The sequence below is a fragment of the Amblyomma americanum genome, chromosome 6, assembly GCF_052857255.1.
Source record: "Amblyomma americanum isolate KBUSLIRL-KWMA chromosome 6, ASM5285725v1, whole genome shotgun sequence".
Lineage (NCBI taxonomy): Eukaryota > Metazoa > Arthropoda > Arachnida > Ixodida > Ixodidae > Amblyomma > Amblyomma americanum.
In genome coordinates, this window is record NC_135502.1 from 4,859,054 (window position 1) to 4,879,482 (window position 20,429).

The 20,429-nt window shown below is 45.3% G+C and overlaps 1 protein-coding gene across 5 annotated transcripts in view; it reads left to right on the plus strand.

Annotated features, from left to right (window-relative positions):
- Galphaq (G protein alpha q subunit) overlaps positions 1 to 20,429 on the plus strand; it is a 76,559-nt gene that overhangs the window by 36,598 nt on the left and 19,532 nt on the right. For 3 of the 5 annotated variants that reach the window (XM_077668351.1, XM_077668350.1, XM_077668352.1), the window contains 2 exons: positions 549 to 678; positions 8,902 to 9,055. In XM_077668351.1, the coding sequence (XP_077524477.1) occupies positions 549 to 678; positions 8,902 to 9,055 (284 nt within the window). Of the gene's footprint in view, positions 1 to 548; positions 679 to 8,901; positions 9,056 to 15,720; positions 15,829 to 20,429 lie in introns of all 5 variants that reach the window. The other 2 variants (XM_077668349.1, XM_077668347.1) reach the window with 1 other exon arrangement.

Genomic DNA, 20,429 nt, shown 5'->3' on the forward strand with positions numbered 1-20,429 from the left:
TCAGAAATTGCTGTCTTTTGAGAAAAATACAAACTGCATAAAATGAAAGTACAGTCTCTAAACTACCCACTAGATGGTGCAACCAGTTTTTGGTAGCCCCAGTAGGTCGAAATTATGCTTTGAATCCGTTGATCACTGTTGATTGATGCATGGTGGCGTGGTAATGAAAGAGTATAATATTCTGCTTGCTCTAACTTGTATTGCATGCCTGCGACGGTTATCTCTTCTCCCGAGATATTATAATGCTCTTGCATAGAGCATGCATTGACACTCGGCTCCCTCGCAATAATTCTCTGCTATATGTGCCATGTGTTTTCGTTTCATGCACGTTCTGGTAGTTGTATTATGACCGCAGTGTCTGCTACGTTGCCACTTGCATCACTTCATGTGGCTCCAGCGTTTCATAAAAGGGAATTGTGATTGCTAGCTCGAAAAAGTAACAAAAAGTTGATGTGCTTTAGGGATTCAAACAGTTTGAGGCTTGAATTCTTTTTAGTTTATTATGTTTTGCCTAAATTTCGATTGAATTGTTTCTTTTCCTTTTGCAGAATGGTGGATGTCGGTGGCCAGCGATCTGAGCGGAGGAAATGGATCCACTGTTTTGAGAATGTGACGTCTATTATATTCCTAGTAGCCTTAAGTGAATATGACCAGATTCTTTTTGAGTCGGATAATGAGGTATGTATATTTAGTGCATTTTCTGTTGCGGGATTCTTTGTTTGTTTCTTTCTAAGTGTGATTGAGCTTGCACGCTGCTGACCGTTACTGGTCCGATGGTTCAAGACAGTCAAACAAGTGTGCTGTTTATCTGCAAATACAGTGGAACCCCAATTATGCGATGACCTACATTTTATGACGTATTGACATGGGCCCAGCAAATCCCCTATATAGATAATTAGACCTGGATGTAATGAACCTCCATATAGCATATTCCTTTATATCATGAAATTCCTCAATTTTCAAAGCTGCGCCAATTGAAGCTTGTGTATTTGACTCTCTCGTGTCAAATACATGAGAACGTCTCTTTTGCTTTTGGAATGTCGTAGCACGTGACACTGCAATTCATGTTCAGAACCAATGAAAAATAATAAGAGCGATAAGATGCAGCGCGAGCATCATGCGCCAATCGCCACTGTGTGGTTACTTGTGTGATTCTGGTGCTGATAGCTCTCGTGCGCCAGGAGCAGGGACGTTGGATTATGTTGACATAGCAAGGCCAAAAGTCTGTTTCCAGGGCTTTCAGTGGTGGGCATACCGAAAGAGGGAACGTGCAGGAAGGTCCAGGTGCCTCTGAGTCAGGTCTTCCGGTGGCAGTGTGACCACGCTCTCTCCCCTCTAGCTTGGCCACTGCGCCCACGCCTCCCCCACTCTTCCCATCCCACTCGTAGCGGCCTTGAGTGAGCCGTGGTGGAGGTGTTGGCAGCTGCTGTGAAACATTCCTAGGAGTTTGACTTCAAGCAACAGGGTTTTCTGTAAACATGTTCGGGGCGATTTCATGTACATGTACTTCTTATCTTGGTTTCCGTTTTGCATTGTCCTGTGAGTCCTCTCGCGAAAACTGCATGTAACAAAAGCCCGGTTGTGATGAAATATCCTTGACTTTATTCAGTTTCATTTTACCCACATTTAACTGTCATGCTTTAAATACCTTAATTATATGACAGGAAAATATATGTTTGAATAGCAGCGCAAGGGACGATGACGTAGACAGAGAGAACAGGCAGAGCGGTGACTCAAAACTATTTTATTCGCAGAAAATTGATGTGAAGATATACCTGGCTTGATGCATGGCAGATGGAAAGAGATGTGATGCACGAGCTGAAAACCAAAGCTGCTTAAATTTTTATGTTCTGCCAAGTATGCCAGCTCTTCATACAATAATGCCAGGGAAGGGGTGCTAACTAAGCACTTCCCAAGCTCTAAGATTCTTTGCGCTTCAATTGTATCTCTAGTGATATGATCTTTATTTTTTCTGTGAGCTCTGCATTTGTCAGACAGAGGTTTGCACTCTTTTTTGTATTTTTTTGTGCGTTCCAGGCAGTGAAGTGGCAGGCTATGGCTCTTAGAATTAGCACATCGTTTTTATGTTTTTTTAATCTTTCATTCAGATTCTGGAAGAAGTTCGAAGCCACTCCTTGTGGATAGCGACAGATATGGCCGTGTAGGACCATCATAACCCTCATACGCTATGTATGCAAGAGACTAGACCGTCATTGGGATAATGCGTGCTGCCAATGTCCTGTGTAAAGAAAGTCCATGGAGTAACTGAACCCACTCTGGCTTGTATGTCAGCCTTAATTAGCCGGTCAGATCCTTTTCACATGAAGGTACTGATATTTACATTTAAAAAAGTCACCAGTTTAATTTTTTCGAATAATAATTTCTATGGGGAATTAGCAGTTGTATAAAATTAAATAAATGGCAATTAATAAAGTACAATTACTGAACAATACTCAAGATAGCTAAACACTAAAATAACATTAGAATATCCAAGTTAAGAAGGACGGAATGTTTGTCTTTGCTGGCATTAGGAAGACCTGGAGAGGTTACGTGAAATAGAGGACTTGTAGAGCCAAAAAATATTCTTGCATTGCTTCCAGCAGAAAGTTTGCATACAATTAAAAAATAATCAGGTTCCACAAAATTTTATTTTACTTCCTGCAGGGATCGAAACTTCTGATTTCGTGAAATCACAAAATTGAGGTTTTTTCATCTAGTGTGCAATGATTTTTTCCCCAAGAAAACTAAGCATTTCTTGCAAAACCAAGTATGATTTCCTTATGGCAACACATTTGCCCATCACAAAAAAATGCAATTGAAAACAAAAAATGGTCATGGGACCTCGAATGCCATCCTTATCTGAACACCCCCTATACTTGGTGTCCCAGCTCTCAACGGTGTTTTGAGCAAATGGAGCGTGCTCGCTGACCGTGGTGAAGTGAACGGCCGCCGCTCTTAGCAGTGGCTTGACAGTGCGTCAGCACTTTCCGCAGCAGCGGCCGTTCACTTCGCCACGGTCAGCGAGCACGCTCCGTTCGCTCGAAACGCCATTCAGAGCACTGAAATATAGTAGCGCATGAGCGCAGTCACGTGGTATTTTTTCTTATTTCACTGGCTTTCTTTAGGTGCCGGAAAAAAGGACCCCGTAGGAGATACTATGTTACAATAAACTAGATCGGTGGTTTCTAATCCTGCTCTACAACCTAACGTAACGCTCTTAGTACTGAAATGAATATTTGAAAATTTGTGTAATTCATCTTAGTTAATGAACCAATTAAGTGGAAGATAAAAGCGGAATATATGTATTGTTAGTTTTAGCGGGCTGCGGTTTACCGCATTTTTTAAATCCTTGGTTCAAGTTACATGAAACACCCTGTGTATGAAGCAGGGGATACGTTGACTTTATATGAGGCAATGCTTCAGTTCTGCATGCCACAGTCGAGTGAAGCCAAGCCTTTGATACTTATATGCACGCATCCTTCAGTGCAGCTGCAACCGCTGCCATCGCCATGCTGTCACTACAGTTAAGCCTCGATTGAACAATGTCGGTAAAATTGGCAGTTTATCTCGTAATACTGAAATTTCACTACCTCGAAATTTGTCTCCTAGAAAATTTTGCTCTCCCTTTTCCTCCCCTTGCTATCCTTTCTTTTTCTATGTCTGCAAGAGCAAGATGGGTGTCCTCCAATCACCAATGATTGAAGTGGAAATGCGTTTTCCGCTGTAAGCGCAAGTGTGTGTGCTTTTGCACATACGCGCATCGTTTTTACAGACAGGCTTCACAACTTATATATGTCCCTTCCATTCCTTTTGCCACTGCGGTGGTTCAGTGGTTATGGCATTCGGCTGTTGATCCGAAAGACGCGGGTTCAATCCCAGCTGCCGCGGGCGAATTTCAATGGATGGGAAATTCTAGAGGCCCGTGTAATGTGCGATGTCAGTGCACGTTAAGAACCCCAGGTGGTCGAAATTTCTGGAGCCCTTCACTATGGCGTCCCTCATAGCCTGAGTCACTTTGTGACATTAAACCCCCTAAATCAAATCAAATCAAACCTTCCAATCCTTCTTTTACCAAGCTTTGGGCATCTGTAAACACGATAAACGCGGCACACTACCTTTGAACACAGGCAGCCCGTCTCATTCAGCGCTGATTTTGGGCAAGATAGCGAGAGCCATGGGCTTGCCCGGCAGGCTGCCAAGGCTGCGTAGATGCTCGTGCCAGCCTCACCCGTACCGTAGAGTAATAAACGAATTGGATAAGAGCAGACACTCCCATAGGCCTTTGCGACCGACTTTTGCTCTCAGCGCACCTCGTAGAAGGGAGGAAGTGTACCAGCTTTAGAGACGGCCGCCAAATGGCGCCAAATCTTGGAGGCCACAATTTTACTTTGGATGTCCACAGTCGCTTCTTTTATTCTCTATTTTTGTGCAGTAGAATCTCGGTAATACGAATTCGTAAAATGCGTCGTCTGCTACACGTGCCTCTCGACTCTGCGGCTCCGCTGCTCGTCGTGTACGATGGGGTTTAGTTATTTGAGCAGAGAACGTCGGCTCGCCGTGACTGTCTCTTGCGCAGAGCTTAGTTTCGAATATGGATTACGTGTCCGCCATGTTCGTCAGTACGCGCGGAGCATAGCTTCAGAAGCGGGTTTCACTGGCGGTCATGGGTCGGCGACCTCTGAAGTACAAGACGGCGCGTGCCTATGGCACCCGTAAGCGAAAATCGCCGATGGTGAAGAAGAAGAAGTCGTCTGCTTCAATTACTTCTGATGTGCAGCGCACTGACGAAGTTACGGGCTCGCAGGCGAGTACTTCGTGCGCGGCTACGACTGTTGGTGGCGCTGCTCCAGAGCCGCTGCCAAGCACTTCACACGCGGACGAAACATCGTGTGCGAGCACGGGGGACTCTTCTGAACTTTCTACTTCGCGCTCTGCATCGCCGGAAGAATCAAGCGATGAAGGCACCGCGCGTGTCGCGGGTTCTCTTGGCACTTCACGCGACGACGCCACGCCATCCACGAGCACCGGGCGCACCATTCAGGCGCACCTGGAGCCGCGTTTTGTGTCGGAAACATCAAGTGATGAAGGCACTGCGCATGTCGCGGGTCCTCTTGGCACTTCACGCGACGACGCCACACCGTCCACGAGCACCGGGCGCACCATTCAGGCGCACCTGGAACCGCGTTTTGTGTCGGAAACATCAAGTGATGAAGGCACCGCGCATGTCGCGGGTCCTCTTGGCACTTCACGCGACGACGCCACACCGTCCACGAGCACCGGGCGCACCATTCAGGCGCACTTGGAACCGCGTTTTGTGTCGGAAACATCAAGTGATGAAGGCACTGCGCATGTCGCGGGTCCTCTTGGCACTTCACGCGACGACGCCACACCGTCCACGAGCACCGGGCGCACCATTCAGGCGCACCTGGAGCCGCGTTTTGTGTCGGTAACATCAAGTGATGAAGGCACTGCGCATGTCGCGGGTCCTCTTGGCACTTCACGCGACGACGCCACACCGTCCACGAGCACCGGGCGCACCATTCAGGCGCACCTGGAACCGCGTTTTGTGTCGGAAACATCAAGTGATGAAGGCACCGTGCATGTCGCGTGTCATCTTGGCACTTCACGCGACGACGCCACGCCGTCCACGAGCACCAGGCGCACCATTCAGGCGCACCTGAAGCCACGTTTTTTGTCACCAGAAGCATCGCAGGAAGCCGCCGCAAAAGTGCAAGCAAAGCTGAGTGCCGTGCCCGCGACTGCGCGGAAAAAGGAACTGACGGGTGACAGCGAGGCGCTTGCTACTACAGAACAAACGGATGAGAATGCGAAGTGCCAGCAGTGCTCTCAGCCAGGACTTTCGGTTCAGCTTCTCAGCCGTTGTCTGGGGAAAAAAACCCAGAATGCGGCTGAAAGCCTTCATTCAGTAATTTGGTCGCTGCTGCCAAAAGATAAAAACGCATCTTTGACTGCAACAGAGACAGCTCTCAACGAAGCGGTTTGCAAGTTCAATGTAGGGACCCGCCGTGCTTACACAGAGTACTGTTCGACACTTGGGCTGTAAAACTGGCCAACATGCTCTTCACAGAGCAGCGGAAAAGGACGCCTTGCGGAAAAGAAAGGCAGCGAAAGCACTTCAATCTCGAGGCAAGGCATCCAAGAAACCCCGTGTTAAAAAGGACACAAAAGTCTACAACCCCGGTGCCTTTTGATAAGTGAAATACAAGGTGCAACTTCGGAAGCCATTTTCTCTAAACTGTTTTTTTTTTGTCATTTGCTCTGATTGTTCCGCTGATTTCTTCGCGACCGCTGTGGCTATTTTGATACGGTTTTTTTCGCTGCATTCCTTGAGAAATGTTTCAGGTCATGACATTCTTGGTTTTCCGGCATCCCGTTTGCTGACTTACTGATTCGACTAGTTGTTCACTGTTTAGGTGACCATTGTAATATCTGCTCATAAAATATTAAAACTAAAAACTTTTACATTGTAAATAAAAAATCTAAGAATGTCACGACCTCATCCATTCATTTTGGAATGCAACACACTTTGAAGAAGTCTTCTATCTTATTTTGTAAGTCGCTCAAGCCTGGTACAAGATGAAAAGGAGGAAAATTTTTTAAATAAAAAAGTTGTTGAGATATCAGTTTGAAATTTTTATGGTGATATCACAGACACATTACCAGTAACCCTGCCAATTTTTATCAGAATCCATGAAGAAATAAGAAAGTTGATCCCGAATGCCACGTCCCCCCTTAAATCGGGCGGTGGCTCAAGCCACCTAGCCATGTCTTGTGAAATTTTACTCCTGTCTTGCTTTTAGCCACCAATTGTATAACCTTCGCTTGGTTACTTCTACCCGCTTAAAATCTACTTTCCCTTCACTATCCTTAAACCCCAATGCCTTGGGTAAATCATCCCCGCTGCTTTCCACTGTGGGGTGAAGCCCTTTACAGAAAAGTATCAGGTGTTCAGCCGTTTCCTCCTCCTCTCCGCACACAATGCACAACGTGTCTATCTCGTGGTACCTGACTCTTTATGTCTTAGTCCGCAAAACTCCAGTCCTGGCCTCAAACAACAAAGAGCTTCCCCTACAATTATCATAGATATTTTCTTTGGCAATTCCCTGTTTAAAGGCCCGGTATGTTCCCAGTGCCGATTTCGTCAGCATCCCTGTTTTCCACAAAGCTCTCTCTGTTTCTTTAACCTTTTTCTTAATCGATAATTGCTGATTTGCCCCTTTACTGCTGTCCAGATATTTGCTTGTCAATTTTCTAGTTCGCTTTCTGCATTTCGTATGAACATTCTTTATATACAGGTATCTGAAAACTTTCCTAGCCCACTGCTTTTCCCCTGTTTTTCTCAATCGTTCCTCAAATGCTATCTTACTGCTAGCTTCTCTGCTCTCGAACGACGCCCATCCCATATCGCCCTGTAACCCCTGATTTGGTGTATTGCCATGTGCTTCCAAAGCTAACCTCCCTACTCCCCGTTGTTTAATTTCTAACCTTGCTTGAACATCTGGTCTCATGCACAGGACCGCATTACCGAAGGTCAGGCTAGGGACCATCACCCCTTTCCAGATCCCTCTAACCACTTCGTACCTATTGTAATTCCACAGTGCCATATTTTTCATGACAGCTGCATTCCTACTAGCTTTATTCATTACATATTTTTCATGCTCTGTCAGATACTCAGCACTGTTATTTATCCACACCCCAAGATACTTGTACTCATTCACTACTTTTAGCACGGACTCCTGTATTCTATGCTCGCCGCCCTCTTCATTAAAGGTCATGACTGCAGATTTTTCCTTACTATACTTGAAGCCTAATCTATCTTCCTCTGTACTGCATATGTCTAACAACTTCTGCAAGTCTTCCTTGTTGTCAGCCATTAGCACTATATCATCCGCGTATATTAGTCCCGGTAATGACTGTTTAATCCATTCCCCTTGCTTGAAAAAAGAAAGGTTGAAGCCTAGTCCGCTCTCCTCTAATTTGGTCTCCAACCCTTGCAGGTACAACATGAACAAAAGGGGACAGAGGACATCATTGCCTAAGCCCCCGCTGTATCTCTACAGGCCCTGATACATTTTTTTCCCATTTTATGAGCACTCTGTTACCTTTATATATATCTTTTAAAAGATAATTACTCCTCCTTCGACATCCAATGTGCCCAGTATGTTCCACAAATACTCCTGAATAACGTTGTCATAGGCTCCCCTAATATCCAGAAATGCTAGCCATAGGGGCCTGTGTTCCTTTTCAGCAATCTCTATACACTGCGTCAATGAAAAGATTCTACTGTATATGCAACGCCATCTGGTGGAGGCGTGGAATGCTGAGCTCGGTCACGAAGGTGCCCGAGTGTCCACTCTTAGCGTTTATTACTCTACACGTGTACTTCTCAGACGGCGTGGCCATCTGCGCGCTGGCCACTGTAATCGTCGCCGTATTTGCATCTGCCTGTGCACTGTGTATGTGAAAACTGGATGGGGCCCATAGCACGCTGCGCTCAGCCACTCGTGCGGCGCGATAATATTTTCTCTGGTCCGTTTCCAGCCAGCAATGAAATTTCGTAACATTGAAAGTGCGGCAAAATCTACTTTGTTGTATTGAAGATCGTGTTTTAGGCATGTGAATCTGTGAAAACTGAAATATTTTGTTACATGGAGGTTTACCTGTACCTGGTGTTTCAAACTGCCTAGTTCTGTGCCCGTTTGCCTGTCTTTGTTTTTCCTACTCCACTCAATGACCCGCATTGTCTTCTTTCTATTTCCATGGCCACCTCCTCCGTTGCATTTGCTTGCCGCGCGATTTGGCCCCAAGGTCGTTAAAAAGCTAGCTTACCCTAGCGGCTCTTAAAGGGGGACATGTGTAACTCTTTTCCTGCACTTCCAGAACCGAATGGAGGAGAGCAAGGCTTTGTTCAAGACCATCATCACATATCCCTGGTTCCAAAACTCGTCTGTCATCCTATTTCTAAACAAGAAGGACTTACTAGAAGAAAAAATTATGTATTCTCATTTAGTGGACTATTTTCCAGAGTATGACGGTAAGTTGTCCTCCTGCTTGTTTGCATCACCTGTTTCTCTCTGGGCTTTTTCTTACTGTCAGCAAATGCACTTGACCAGTGGAGTGTTTTAGTGGTGTGTAGTGTAATGTCATACATGACATTGAATTGTTTTTCTATTGAGCCTCACATTTTTTACAGATTTCTTTTTTTTTGTGATTTCAAGCATAGTGCTAGTTCTTTTCTTGGACAGTCGCTTGTCTTTGATAACAAAAAATGGTCCTCCATTGGCTATGGAAGCAACAAAAAAATCATCAGTATGACTACGCCCACTGCAGGGCAAAGGCCTCTCCCATGTATCTCCAAATAACCCTGTCCTTTGCCAGCTGTGTCCACTGTATCCCCGCTAAATTCTTAATATCATCCGCCCACCTAGCATTCTGCCGCCCCCTGCTACACTTGCCTTCTCTCGGAATCCACTCCTTAACCCTTAAGGACCAGCGGTTATCTTGCCTTCGCATTGCATTGTCAAGCCCATTTCTTCCTCTTGATTTCGAACAGGATGTAATTAACCCGTATTTCTTCCCTGACCCACTCTGCCCGTTTCTGGTCTCTTAACGTTACTCCTATCATTTTTCTTTCCATAGCTCGCTGCGTTGTCCTTAACTTAAAAATGCAATTAGCTCAGAAATGCCTTTTTAAGGTGCTTTTTTAGGGCAAACTCAAATAAACGTGGCTAACAAGTGCTCGTAGAAAGATGATTTAAAAGGCCACTAAGATGCATATTACAGTTTTCTGCAATGCCTTGTACCTTGTTAATTTTTAAAGGTGCATAGTAATGCATCAGCTTAATAACATAATGTAATATTGCGGCATTGCACAATTACAACGGACAGTGCTAGCTATGTTTCGTTTGTGTGCTTGCATATATGTGTGGAAGAGGGGATGTGTGCTTGGGTGTGTGATATTGGAGGACGATTTTCTGAACAAAATCAATAAGTGCACTTGTTAAGAAATTGTTACCAAATTTTAATGATTTTTCGTCAAAAATGTCCTTATCAAAATGGTGTGTGTACGTGTATGTGTGCGCACATGCACACACGCCGAACATTTTTTTCTTTCCTTTTAACAACCTCCTTTGGGGGGGTCTAAGAGTCTCATTACTACTTTGAATTCATCCTTAGGCAGTTTCAGAGCAAATGCCTTCTACCAAAAGCAAAGAAGTTGTGTATTACAGCTCGGACCATTTATAACGTAACCGCTCGCTTATAAAGCGGGACTGCATTGTATGCGGCTTTTTGTGACAACCGCTTCATAGATTTGAATGTATTGGCGTACCGCTCAATACGCGGCAGCGCGTAACTGAAGACCGCGTATAGCTCGGTGTCTGGAAAGCCTGGTGGCCCACGTATCGGCGCGGGCCAGTAGGTACCATCGGGCGCGAGGAGCGTGCTTGCCAGATTGCGCAAGAAGGGGGCAACAGGTAGGGCAGGGGAGTGCTGTCAACTTGCTTCAAGGTAAGGCTGAAGGCAGTAGAGGATAAAAAAGAATAGAAGTCGCAAAGCAGGCGTTTTTCCTTTCTCACCGATGCTCCTTCGTTGGGCACACTGATTGGACAAAACTTCAAAGCATGTGATGGCACGGCATGACGCTGCAAGCACTGCTTGTACCAAGCGCGCGTGCGGCAGCGTCTTGTCAATATTCTCACGCCTGAGCCCACGAGATGTGTCGTGTGTACCGATAAGTTGACAATGTGAGCAAGTCTATCAGCCTGGTTGTCTTTAGTTCCGATTTCATCTGCTCCTCCAAAAGCCAGGAAACAGCAAGCTCTCGAAACCAAGCAGAGCATTGTGAGGTGCGTCGAGAGCGGTCTGGAAAAGTTTACAGTGGCAAAAAGTACGGTGTCACTGACGTTACTGTGTTTGTAATTTGGAAGAACAGCGACAAGTTGTGACATCTGCAGGAAGACTCTGCGTCACTTGCAAGGAAGCAGATATGTGCGTCAAGAGTACGATGTCGCCGCTTTGTTTGAAATGTTTCGCCAGATCCTAGCCGTGAGCGGTCCTGTGAGTGGCTCGATACTGCAAGCCAAGGCCAGGTGCCTTGTAAACATTTTGGGCCGTGATGGTTTCAGCCTATTGAATGGTTATACTCAGCGTTTCAAGGACTGGCACGAGATAAGCTCGTTGTCGCTGACTCCGACGGCGTTGTGTGTGAAGTAGCCGCCACAGATGGAGACATGTGGCAGCAGTGCGCGCTCGCGATGAGTTTCTACCCGACGAAATGAGTGAAAGTGCAGAAGTTTCGTGCAAAGACGCGCTCGACTGTTGCAACAGACTGCGGCTCTCCTGTGCTCAGAGAAACCTCAGCGAGCAAATGCTTCACTCTTTTGAAAATGAACCCATTAGCAACGCAGTTCAGTCGCAGCGCCAGACTAAAATAATGTTCTTTCATTCATTATGGCGCTTCGACAAAAAGGTCAAATAAACGTCTTTGTTGCCTGTGATTGCAGTGTTGTGCGTCTGGTGCGTTGTCAGGTCTACTTTGAAAGTTAGGCTGGCCATTCTGAAAACGCAAATGCATGAAAAAACTACGTTTTGGTTACAGTGCAGTACCGTTTATAAAGCGGATTTTCCCGATGCCCGCAGTATATGTTATAAGCGGTCTATGCTGTATAATGCTCCCTTCACGACTTTGCAGATTTTAGTTTTTGTGCCATAACCAGGGAGGCGCCGCTCCCTTTTTGTCGCTGTGGTCGAAGTGGAGGCTGGTGGGCCTCCTTTGGAATCTGGTGGGGTGGCAGTGGCCACCCAGAGAAAGCGCATCTACCACCTGAGTGACTCAGCAGCCACGACACTACGGTGTACTTGGCGCCAAGCGTTGACGCCTCGTCCGACGAAGGGTTCGTACAGGTTGTTAGCAAGAAAGCCAAGTGCAGATTGAGCAGATAAACAGAGTCGTCCTCATCAAGCCAGTGAACTGTCATCGCGGCGCGCAGTGCCCCGGTCCATACAGTCTTGTTTGTGCCACAGCAACCAACCGACAACCTGAACTTCCTGAACCAGGCAAGCCACGTCTATGTACCTGGAAAGCCTTTTACCGGGAAGGATCAAAGACGTGAGAGTAAACACTTACAAAAATGTCATTGCCATTGATGTCAAGGAGCGGAGCGCACTAGAAAATATGACTGCTATCCAAGACAGCGGCACTATGGCAGGTGTAATTTACAGCGTTGACACCGTCATCCGTGAAGCTGATTTGTCCATCTTAATCAAGGCGTTGACCAACAACATTTCGCTAATCCATGTTCAGCGCCTCGGAAGGGGAAATGCATTAAGTTGACCTTCAAGGATGATTGTATACCATTAATTGGAAGGTTGGGTACTTCATACACTCGTTTCGATCTAGGCTGCTACAGTGCAGGAGGTGCACGAAGATCACCCAAGTGGGCGGCGTCTGCAACAACTCCCATAGTGTGCCCGAGATGCCGCACAGGAGCGGCATTTGCTGCGCGACTGCATTAAAGTGCGCCATCTGCCGTGGCCCTCACGACTCTGCCTCGAAAGACTGCCCACATCTAAAGACTGACCAGGTGGTACCGAAAAATTGGTGCGAGACCATTCCACACACAGAGAGGCTGCTGCAAACGTGCGACAACGTCGTTCGCAGTGCCGAACGTCCTCAAAGAAGGCAATCGCCTTTAAAGGGAAGGCTTCGTGTGCCACTGCAGCTTGTCCGCCTCCTCCAACAGCCACACTAAATCAAGGGAGCCCAGTGTCTGATGATGCCGTGCACATGCCACTGATATTAATTGGCGACCACTACCGAGGTCTTGCATGCCCACTGGGTCAGGGACGTTGCCGGACTTCCCATGTCCAACACCTATGACTAACCCAGACAGAAGACCCGATCCGGACTGTAGCCAAGATCTCCAGACTTTTGTGCTTGCATGAGCCTGTTGCACCGAGGGCCACATCGTATGGCCTTTCAGGGACACCTGAAAATTTCTGTGCAACGCTATGAGGACACAGCAACTGAAAGTGTAGCTAAGCTGCCATCATCAAGGACCTCTATAATCAAGGGCCATCATAAGGACCTTTGAACCGTGCTGGGAATATTGACATCATTGATGGAACCTCATTGACTGACCTGAGGTCGCAGCTCCCATATCAGTGTGGGCTGCATTTTACAATGGCCTTGTGGCTGACCATGTTGTGTACTCAAACATTTCTCTAGGATGTGCCTTGGGACCACAGCCACAAGAAGAAGGCTATAGTGACTGGCTGATGACCCATGATGGCCATTGAAACATTTGACTGCAACTTTGGCCGTTTGGAAGTGGTGGCTGCACTGACCATGTGTGATTCTGACGCTGATAGCTCTCGTGTGCTGGGAGCAGGGACGTTGGATTGTGTTGGCGTAGCGAGGCCAAGTCTTTTTCAGGGGCTTTCGGTGGTGGACATACCGAGAAAGGGAACATGCGGGAAGAAGCAGGTGCCTCTGCGGCTGGTCTACCGGTGGCAGCATGACCATGTTTCAGAGCCTGTAACTAAGCATGGTTTACGCTGCACAGTGATCCTGTGTGATGGAGACAGCCAGACTTTTCATGCCTTGTAAGAGGAAGAAGTGTGTGGATTCATCAAAAGTAACGAAAAGGATTATATCAACCATGTCCTCATGCGAATGGAGACTGCACAGTGGAACCTTGCTTACAAGAGGGCTCGAGGTGAATCACTTGGAGGAAGAGGCAAGTTGACACAAGTAGAGATCAAGATCACAAACTACTATGGCAGTGCTGTGAGCAGCAGCAGCAGTGGTGTTTCAAGCCTGATGAAGGCGATAGCAGCCATCCTCATATGTGCGACTTCCACAGATGATGCCCTGAGGATGCAGACTCTTGGTGCATGCTCAATAGATTCTTTGCCAGTGGTATGGTTCAGGGCTCTAAAAATTGCTTTTGGAGCTTTGACACCCTAGCCCTGCGCTCCCGTTGTATCGCAAAAGCCGGCCCATAACTTCACAAGCAATCATTTTGGCGCAAAAGCACTTCGAGCCAGAGTGCACCTCTGAGTAGCAAGTGTCGCTAGGTCAGGGGGTGCGGCTCAGTCACACTGCGAGCAGCTGGTGGCATCCACCTACAAATTGAGGTAGTTATGTGCCTTTCCTCTTCTCAAAATCAGTGGAAGGTTTAGACTGTTGATTTTGAGGAAAGCAAAGCTGGCTCCCTGTGTAAGAGGATACCTCAGTTGCACTTTGAGGTATGTGGCAAAAGGACATGCTTTCGCACAATATTTCATGCAAAGCAATGCTAAACCACTAGTCTTTTTTTTTTACCATTTCATCATTTTTTACGTATCCGACATTATAAAAAAGTGTTTTCATGGATGGAATAAGACACTTATGTTGTTTTGTAGGGAGAGATAGGGTACATCTTGATAAAATCTGTTGTAGTCTGACTTTTTTGCAGTATCAAAACTGAAAATGCAGTTTTCTTCGCTTTGTGTTTTGCCAACATGATGATACCCTTAAAGAAGTGTTGTCATATTTTATGCTGCAATTTCAGTTAATCTTATGCTGTGGAATTCAGAAAAAAACTAAACTGTTGATCTGTGTTTTTTTTTATGGCTGAGTTAAATATTCAAATTTTTTGAACAATAATGTTGCCTAATTATATTTCATAATTATGATGCTTTGGCATAATTAAACATTTTTATAAGACAATTTACCCCAATAACACGATAAATTGCATATCTCCTTATGCCAGGCCTTTGTCTAGAGCTCCATTTCAATCGGAACCAAAAGAAATGGAAGGAAAGTGCTAAAGACCATTATGAATTTACCTAATTAGGCTTCAGTTATTTTTTGTACTGTGGGCACTAATTGAACTGTTCTCAAATTATGTTTTTGAAAACAGGAGGAAGAAATACATGTACACACCTAATTTCATTATATCTCTAATAATGAAAATTTTCATTATAAGACTAGTGGCTCCCCTCAGTCCCTTTCAGCAAAGACGTGTCTTCTCACTGTTTGTGCTGGTTATCAGCCCAGCAAGTTGAGTTATGAACAAAGGTTTGGAGCTTGTTGGTTTTTGTTTCCCTCAAATTTAACTTTTTTCAGTTTATTTCAGAATGAGCTTTTTTTTTAGAGAATATGATTTTTTGCAGGAGAATTACTAATTTCTTTTTCCTGGTGCTATATGTGGTACACCTCTGCAGTGCTCGGTTTCTAACCTATGCGTCTTGGCAAGCGATGGCCCTTCAAGGGCTTAACAAGTATTTTTGATTTCATCTGCATGTTTGCTTAAATGTGGTGGAAACTGAAGGTCCCTTCTCCTTTTGTGTTAGGGTCGCTTTTCATTGACAAGGGCAGCTTTTATTTAAATTGGATTTTGTAATTTGCTATGGTTGCTGCTACTAATATTGGTTTTTTGTTTTGTCAGTTTGGGAGCTGTTTAAAGTGAGCTCAAGGGCACATTCGACCCACATTTCATGGAGCAGGCTGCTGGTTTTCCTTTTTGTGGTCTGTGTCGTCCGTGTATTTGAAGGAGATCTACGAGGAAATGGAACAATAGAACTCTGGCGGAAAGGCTGTCTCGCGTATTCCCGTTACCTTCCACACTTGAATCCTGCTCTGGTTGTTCACAAGCCAAGTGTAATGAATGGAATGTAGCGGTTAACAACATTAATCTGGTGTGGCTACAACAGGTCCCAAGCAAGACCATGTGGCTGCAAGGAACTATATTCTCAAGCTGTATCTGGATCAGAATCCCGATAAAAATCGAATGGTGTACTCCCACTTCACTTGTGCCACAGGTCAGTTAGGCTTGGCGAACGGCACTCCGAAACAATGGCTTTGGTGGAAGTCCTGTGCAAACTTTTCCCATGCACTGCTTTTGCCTTTAGTACTTAGAAGAGTGGCCAGCCACCTTCTGGAAGCCACCGCAGTAGCCTGCTTGTATTAGGCAAAATAGACTGCAGTGTAGAGTGTGTGGTGCATTCCTTACATATGTACTTGGGGTCCTCACTTTTAGTTCTTTTTTTGTCTCAAATGCAAAATGGTGTCTGTCCATTACCACATCCCCATTGTAGCACCCGTGCGCATCAGAAGAGTGTTCGATAGAGTTCTGGTGAAAAAATGAGCGCAGTAGCCTTTACGAAAGTCTTGGATTCTTTCTCTCTTTTTTTGCACTTAGGATAACTTCTTCGCCCATTTTCTTCTTACACTTGCATGTGGACACTCCTTAGAGGACTGGCAACTGACCAGAACATGTCATTAGATTATGGTGGGTAGAGGAATTGAGCATTGTAATATCAAATAAATGAGGATTTATAATTTTAATTTGGCAAATAGCATAAAACAAGCTAACACAACATCTAGAGGTGAAACCTGACCATTGCCTGTGTAGCCCACCACATCACCACATTTCAGTAAAATATGTTGACTGGCTGTCTAGTTGGTTGTGCTTATTGAGATTACAGTGCAGTGCTATAACAAGGACAAGACAAGCAAAGGACGCAAAACACAAATGCTTGTGTTTTGCTTCCTTTGCTTGTCTTGTCTTTACAGTCAAACCCCGCTACAGCAAAATTTTCACCACATTGAAGTATTTCCGATTCCCCGTCGGCATACCATACAAGGCAATGCAGAGAACATTTTTCGGAGCAAGGTTCCGCTTCAGTGAAATTTTTCAGAGTAAGCGGCCATTTTTTTTTTTTTGCGCTTCCACACGTGCCCATATCTCGTTTTAGGTTTCACCAAACATGGCTGCCAAAGACAGTCTGCGCTTTCAGTAGCGCAGCTGACATTCCGTGGAGAATCGGAATTAATGTGCAGTCATGTATACATAAAGATGCGATGCGGCGCATGACTTCCTTTGATGCTTTTGCCGACGGCCTGGACTCCGCGCTTGCGAACCGCGGTCATTGGTGCAAGGTGGCTTTCGACTTATTTTCTCGCTTCGCTGACGAAGGCATAATGGGGATGAATTCTACAGCGTTCATTTCAGTCTGAATCAATCATGTCAACGAAAATCGGTGAAAATGTTAAACATTATATGATAACCGGTGGCTAGTTCCAGAGTGCTTTTTCCGAGGCTTCTTTGCGGAGCACGTTAGGCCTATCGACACCGAGCAAGTGGTGCGCAACGATCCGCTGTCGCCCGGCGTGCCGGTAGGTGTCACGTCGTTGCAAGAAGCCTGACGCCGGCTTGGCCACTCTAGTCTCGCTTTTGAGCCGCCAGCAAGCATCGTGATGTTTTTATTTATTTTTCTCGTGTGGTGCACTCCGGCACTGACCGAGTACAGCCACTGAGAGTGTTGATGGTTCATGGCGGATGTCTCAACAGAATGTCGCTCTGCTGGTATGCTCGTACTGCACGTCACGAAACGTAAGCAGTCTTCAAAGAATTGGAGCAACTGCATTTCTGGCAAGTCGTCTAAAGGATCGATTTCAATGTGCATGTCACCGTTGCTCATTGCGCATTGACTCGGGCGCATGCGTGCTTAGTCCACGTTGAAATGCCTCCAGGCAGCGCGGTCTAAGTATGTGTTCTCGCACGAGGAAAGCAACGGCGCTTTTAAAACGCGTTCGTAAAAAAAAAAATTGGCTTTGATAGCAAATGTAGTGGGTGCATTTATTACATGATTTCTAGATTTTCGGAGTGCTAAGAAAATCGCTACGAAGCCGATTTTGGAACGGCGGAAGACCAAAACTGACTAATTTTTTGTCAAACATTGTTCATGAACTGTCTGGTCCAATCTGTCAAAGTTGTGGCCCGATTCCGCAACAACGAAGCTTCCGCTTCAACGCAATTTTTCGTGGGCCCATGAATTTCACTGAAGCGGGATTCGACTGTATTATCACTGTGCTGTAGATTTATGTGCGTTAGTTAAACCTCTACATAATGAAGTCGGTAAAATCCACACTTCGTTACACTGAAATGTCTACATCAAAATTTGTTTCCTAGCATGCAAAGAACTGCAGAAAATATGGTGCAGCCCATTCACGTGAAGAACCGCAATTTTCAGTGAATTAGGTCCGCTACTTTTGCGTGTCTTTTGCTGTCAAGTTGGCATCTTTCATATGTCCATAGAGATTTCACTGTGTCTTACTTGCCTTCCGAGCTTGCGAACTGCCTTGGCGCATCGGTCATGTCGAGCATCCCTTGTGTGATGTATCCATTTCATTTTAGTCATCATCCGTTTGCCGCTGCCCCGTGTGCGGGGAAACGGAAAGGAGGGCCAGCGGCAAGTGCGCCGCGCCAGCTCCTCGTTTCCTTCCTCCCTTCCTCTTTCTCTCCATGTTGGTAAAATCGAGAAGTGTCCTCATGAGTGTCTTTCAGTCAGCATCCAATTAAATGAATTCAGGCTCACCCTGTGCCTCGTTACTTGACTGCAAGCATGAGTGCACATAGTGCCTTCTAGTGGATTTTCTCGACACGATGTTCGCCAGCTTCGGGCGCACTACCCCAGATGACGCAGCGGTCATGTGCTCACTACTACGATTGACTGTGATCATCGCACATTTCCGTCTTCAATAATCTATGCGCTCTGCATCTGTCAGCCTGGTTGCATTCATTTTCATGCATGCGCTCCTGTGCTTGCTTCGGTACACGTGCTGCACAGCCACTTGAGCTTGCGGTGTAATTTTTCCTCTTTAATTTCTAGCCAGCAGTGAAATTTCGTTGCATTGAAAGTGCAGCAGAATTTACTTAATTATATTGAGGCTGAAAGCACAATGTGTTGTGCAGACATGAAGTGAAAACTGTAATGCTCGTTTTTTTTAGGAGTTCGTTACATGGAAGTTAGTTACATTGAGGTTTAACTGTACTATCATAGTGTTGTTTGTTTCAGAAGTATCCGTCACGTTTTATGATAGTTTGAGTACTTTCCACTGTACCATTTGATAAAAAAACAACGTTCCCTTCACATGGCCGATCAAATGGTTTGAGTTTTTGTTACTAGAAGCGCTGCAGTGTTTTTGGTTGTGTTGCCAAAGTGGTAAACTTGGTCCAATAAAACAGTCGCCGATGAAGTGTACTTAACTGTGCTGTAGGAGCTTTGGGTTTGGAAACTTGTATGGATGTTGTGCTATACAGTTGCCGATCGAAAATTCAGACCCCTGATTTTTCGAACATGCTTGATTATTCGAATTTTTTGTGGCACTGCGACATGGCCCATAGAGCCAATGTATAAGAGCGCCTGAAATTTCTGAAGCTTCGAAGCTAACTACTGTATTTTTCGGACTTTGTTTGCACTCGCTGCCAATACATAAGCTACCATATAATGTGTACAGTGGAACCTCGTTAATTTAGACTGCAAGGGAGATCGAAAGTTTGATCAAGCAAAATGAAATTTAAGTTAAAAGCAAGCTTCTTAAGTGACCGGGATGATGCTACGATAAAGTAGTTTCTCGGGAATACAATTGAAAAATTGCACTGAATAATGCTGCTAGGAAGTAAGGGTCGCAATCTTCCGAAATCGCAAAATAAAAGGGGCCCTTAGTCGGGTATCTACGGTATGTTCACCAGTTCTAGTTTTTAAAGCAGTTAGCACCTTAAATGTGCTGCATTATGATGTTGATCGCTCCTGTGCCATTAAAAACTCCAAAGCTTCAGAGTCTAGTGGACATGCTTGATTATTCGAATTTTTTGTGGCACTGCGACATGGCCCATAGAGCCAATGTATAAGAGCGCCTGAAATTTCGGAAGCTTCGAAGCTGACTACTTTATTTTTCGGACTTTGTTCGCACTTGCTGCCAATACATAAGCTACCATATAATGTATGGTAATGTATATAATATATGTCTGTAGTAGCAGAAGGTTATGGTTGTTTCCAGAGGTTTTTTCCCCCTTGTTCAGTGAAAGAAAAAAAATATATATATATTCTTGTTATTTGCGGAGGAGACAGCAGAGTAGCAACACAAACTGAGTGCAGTGCGTGTATTTGCTGGCTGCGTTTGGGGATTAAGTGCCAAACACTTGCAGTTGTAATTTGACTCTTGTGTGAGATTCAGGACAAAACTACTGAAAAGTCAGCTGAGTTAATGGGGAGGGAGGGAACAGAGACAGTGCAGACCTGGTAGCCTTTTAGTTAGTGTTTGTTTGTTGGCTCGTTTTTTCTTGTTTCCGGTGTTGTGATGTTGTACATTAGTTCTGAGGGATTTGACTTCTCAAAGGTTTTTATTGGTCCTCTTAAGCCTCACGCTACTACCTGACTATCCACCTGTTACTGCCAGAAACTTTTACATTTTGATGATTGGTTGTCATTTCATTGATGCATTGCTTGATAGTTTACAGCCACCAAAGTCATAGTCACTATGCATAGAGGTAGCCTGCTTCTTTCGCGAGAATTTAGTATGCCATCTGCCACAAACTTGTGAATCTGCCCAAACCTCCATAGATTTCTTTTGGCTG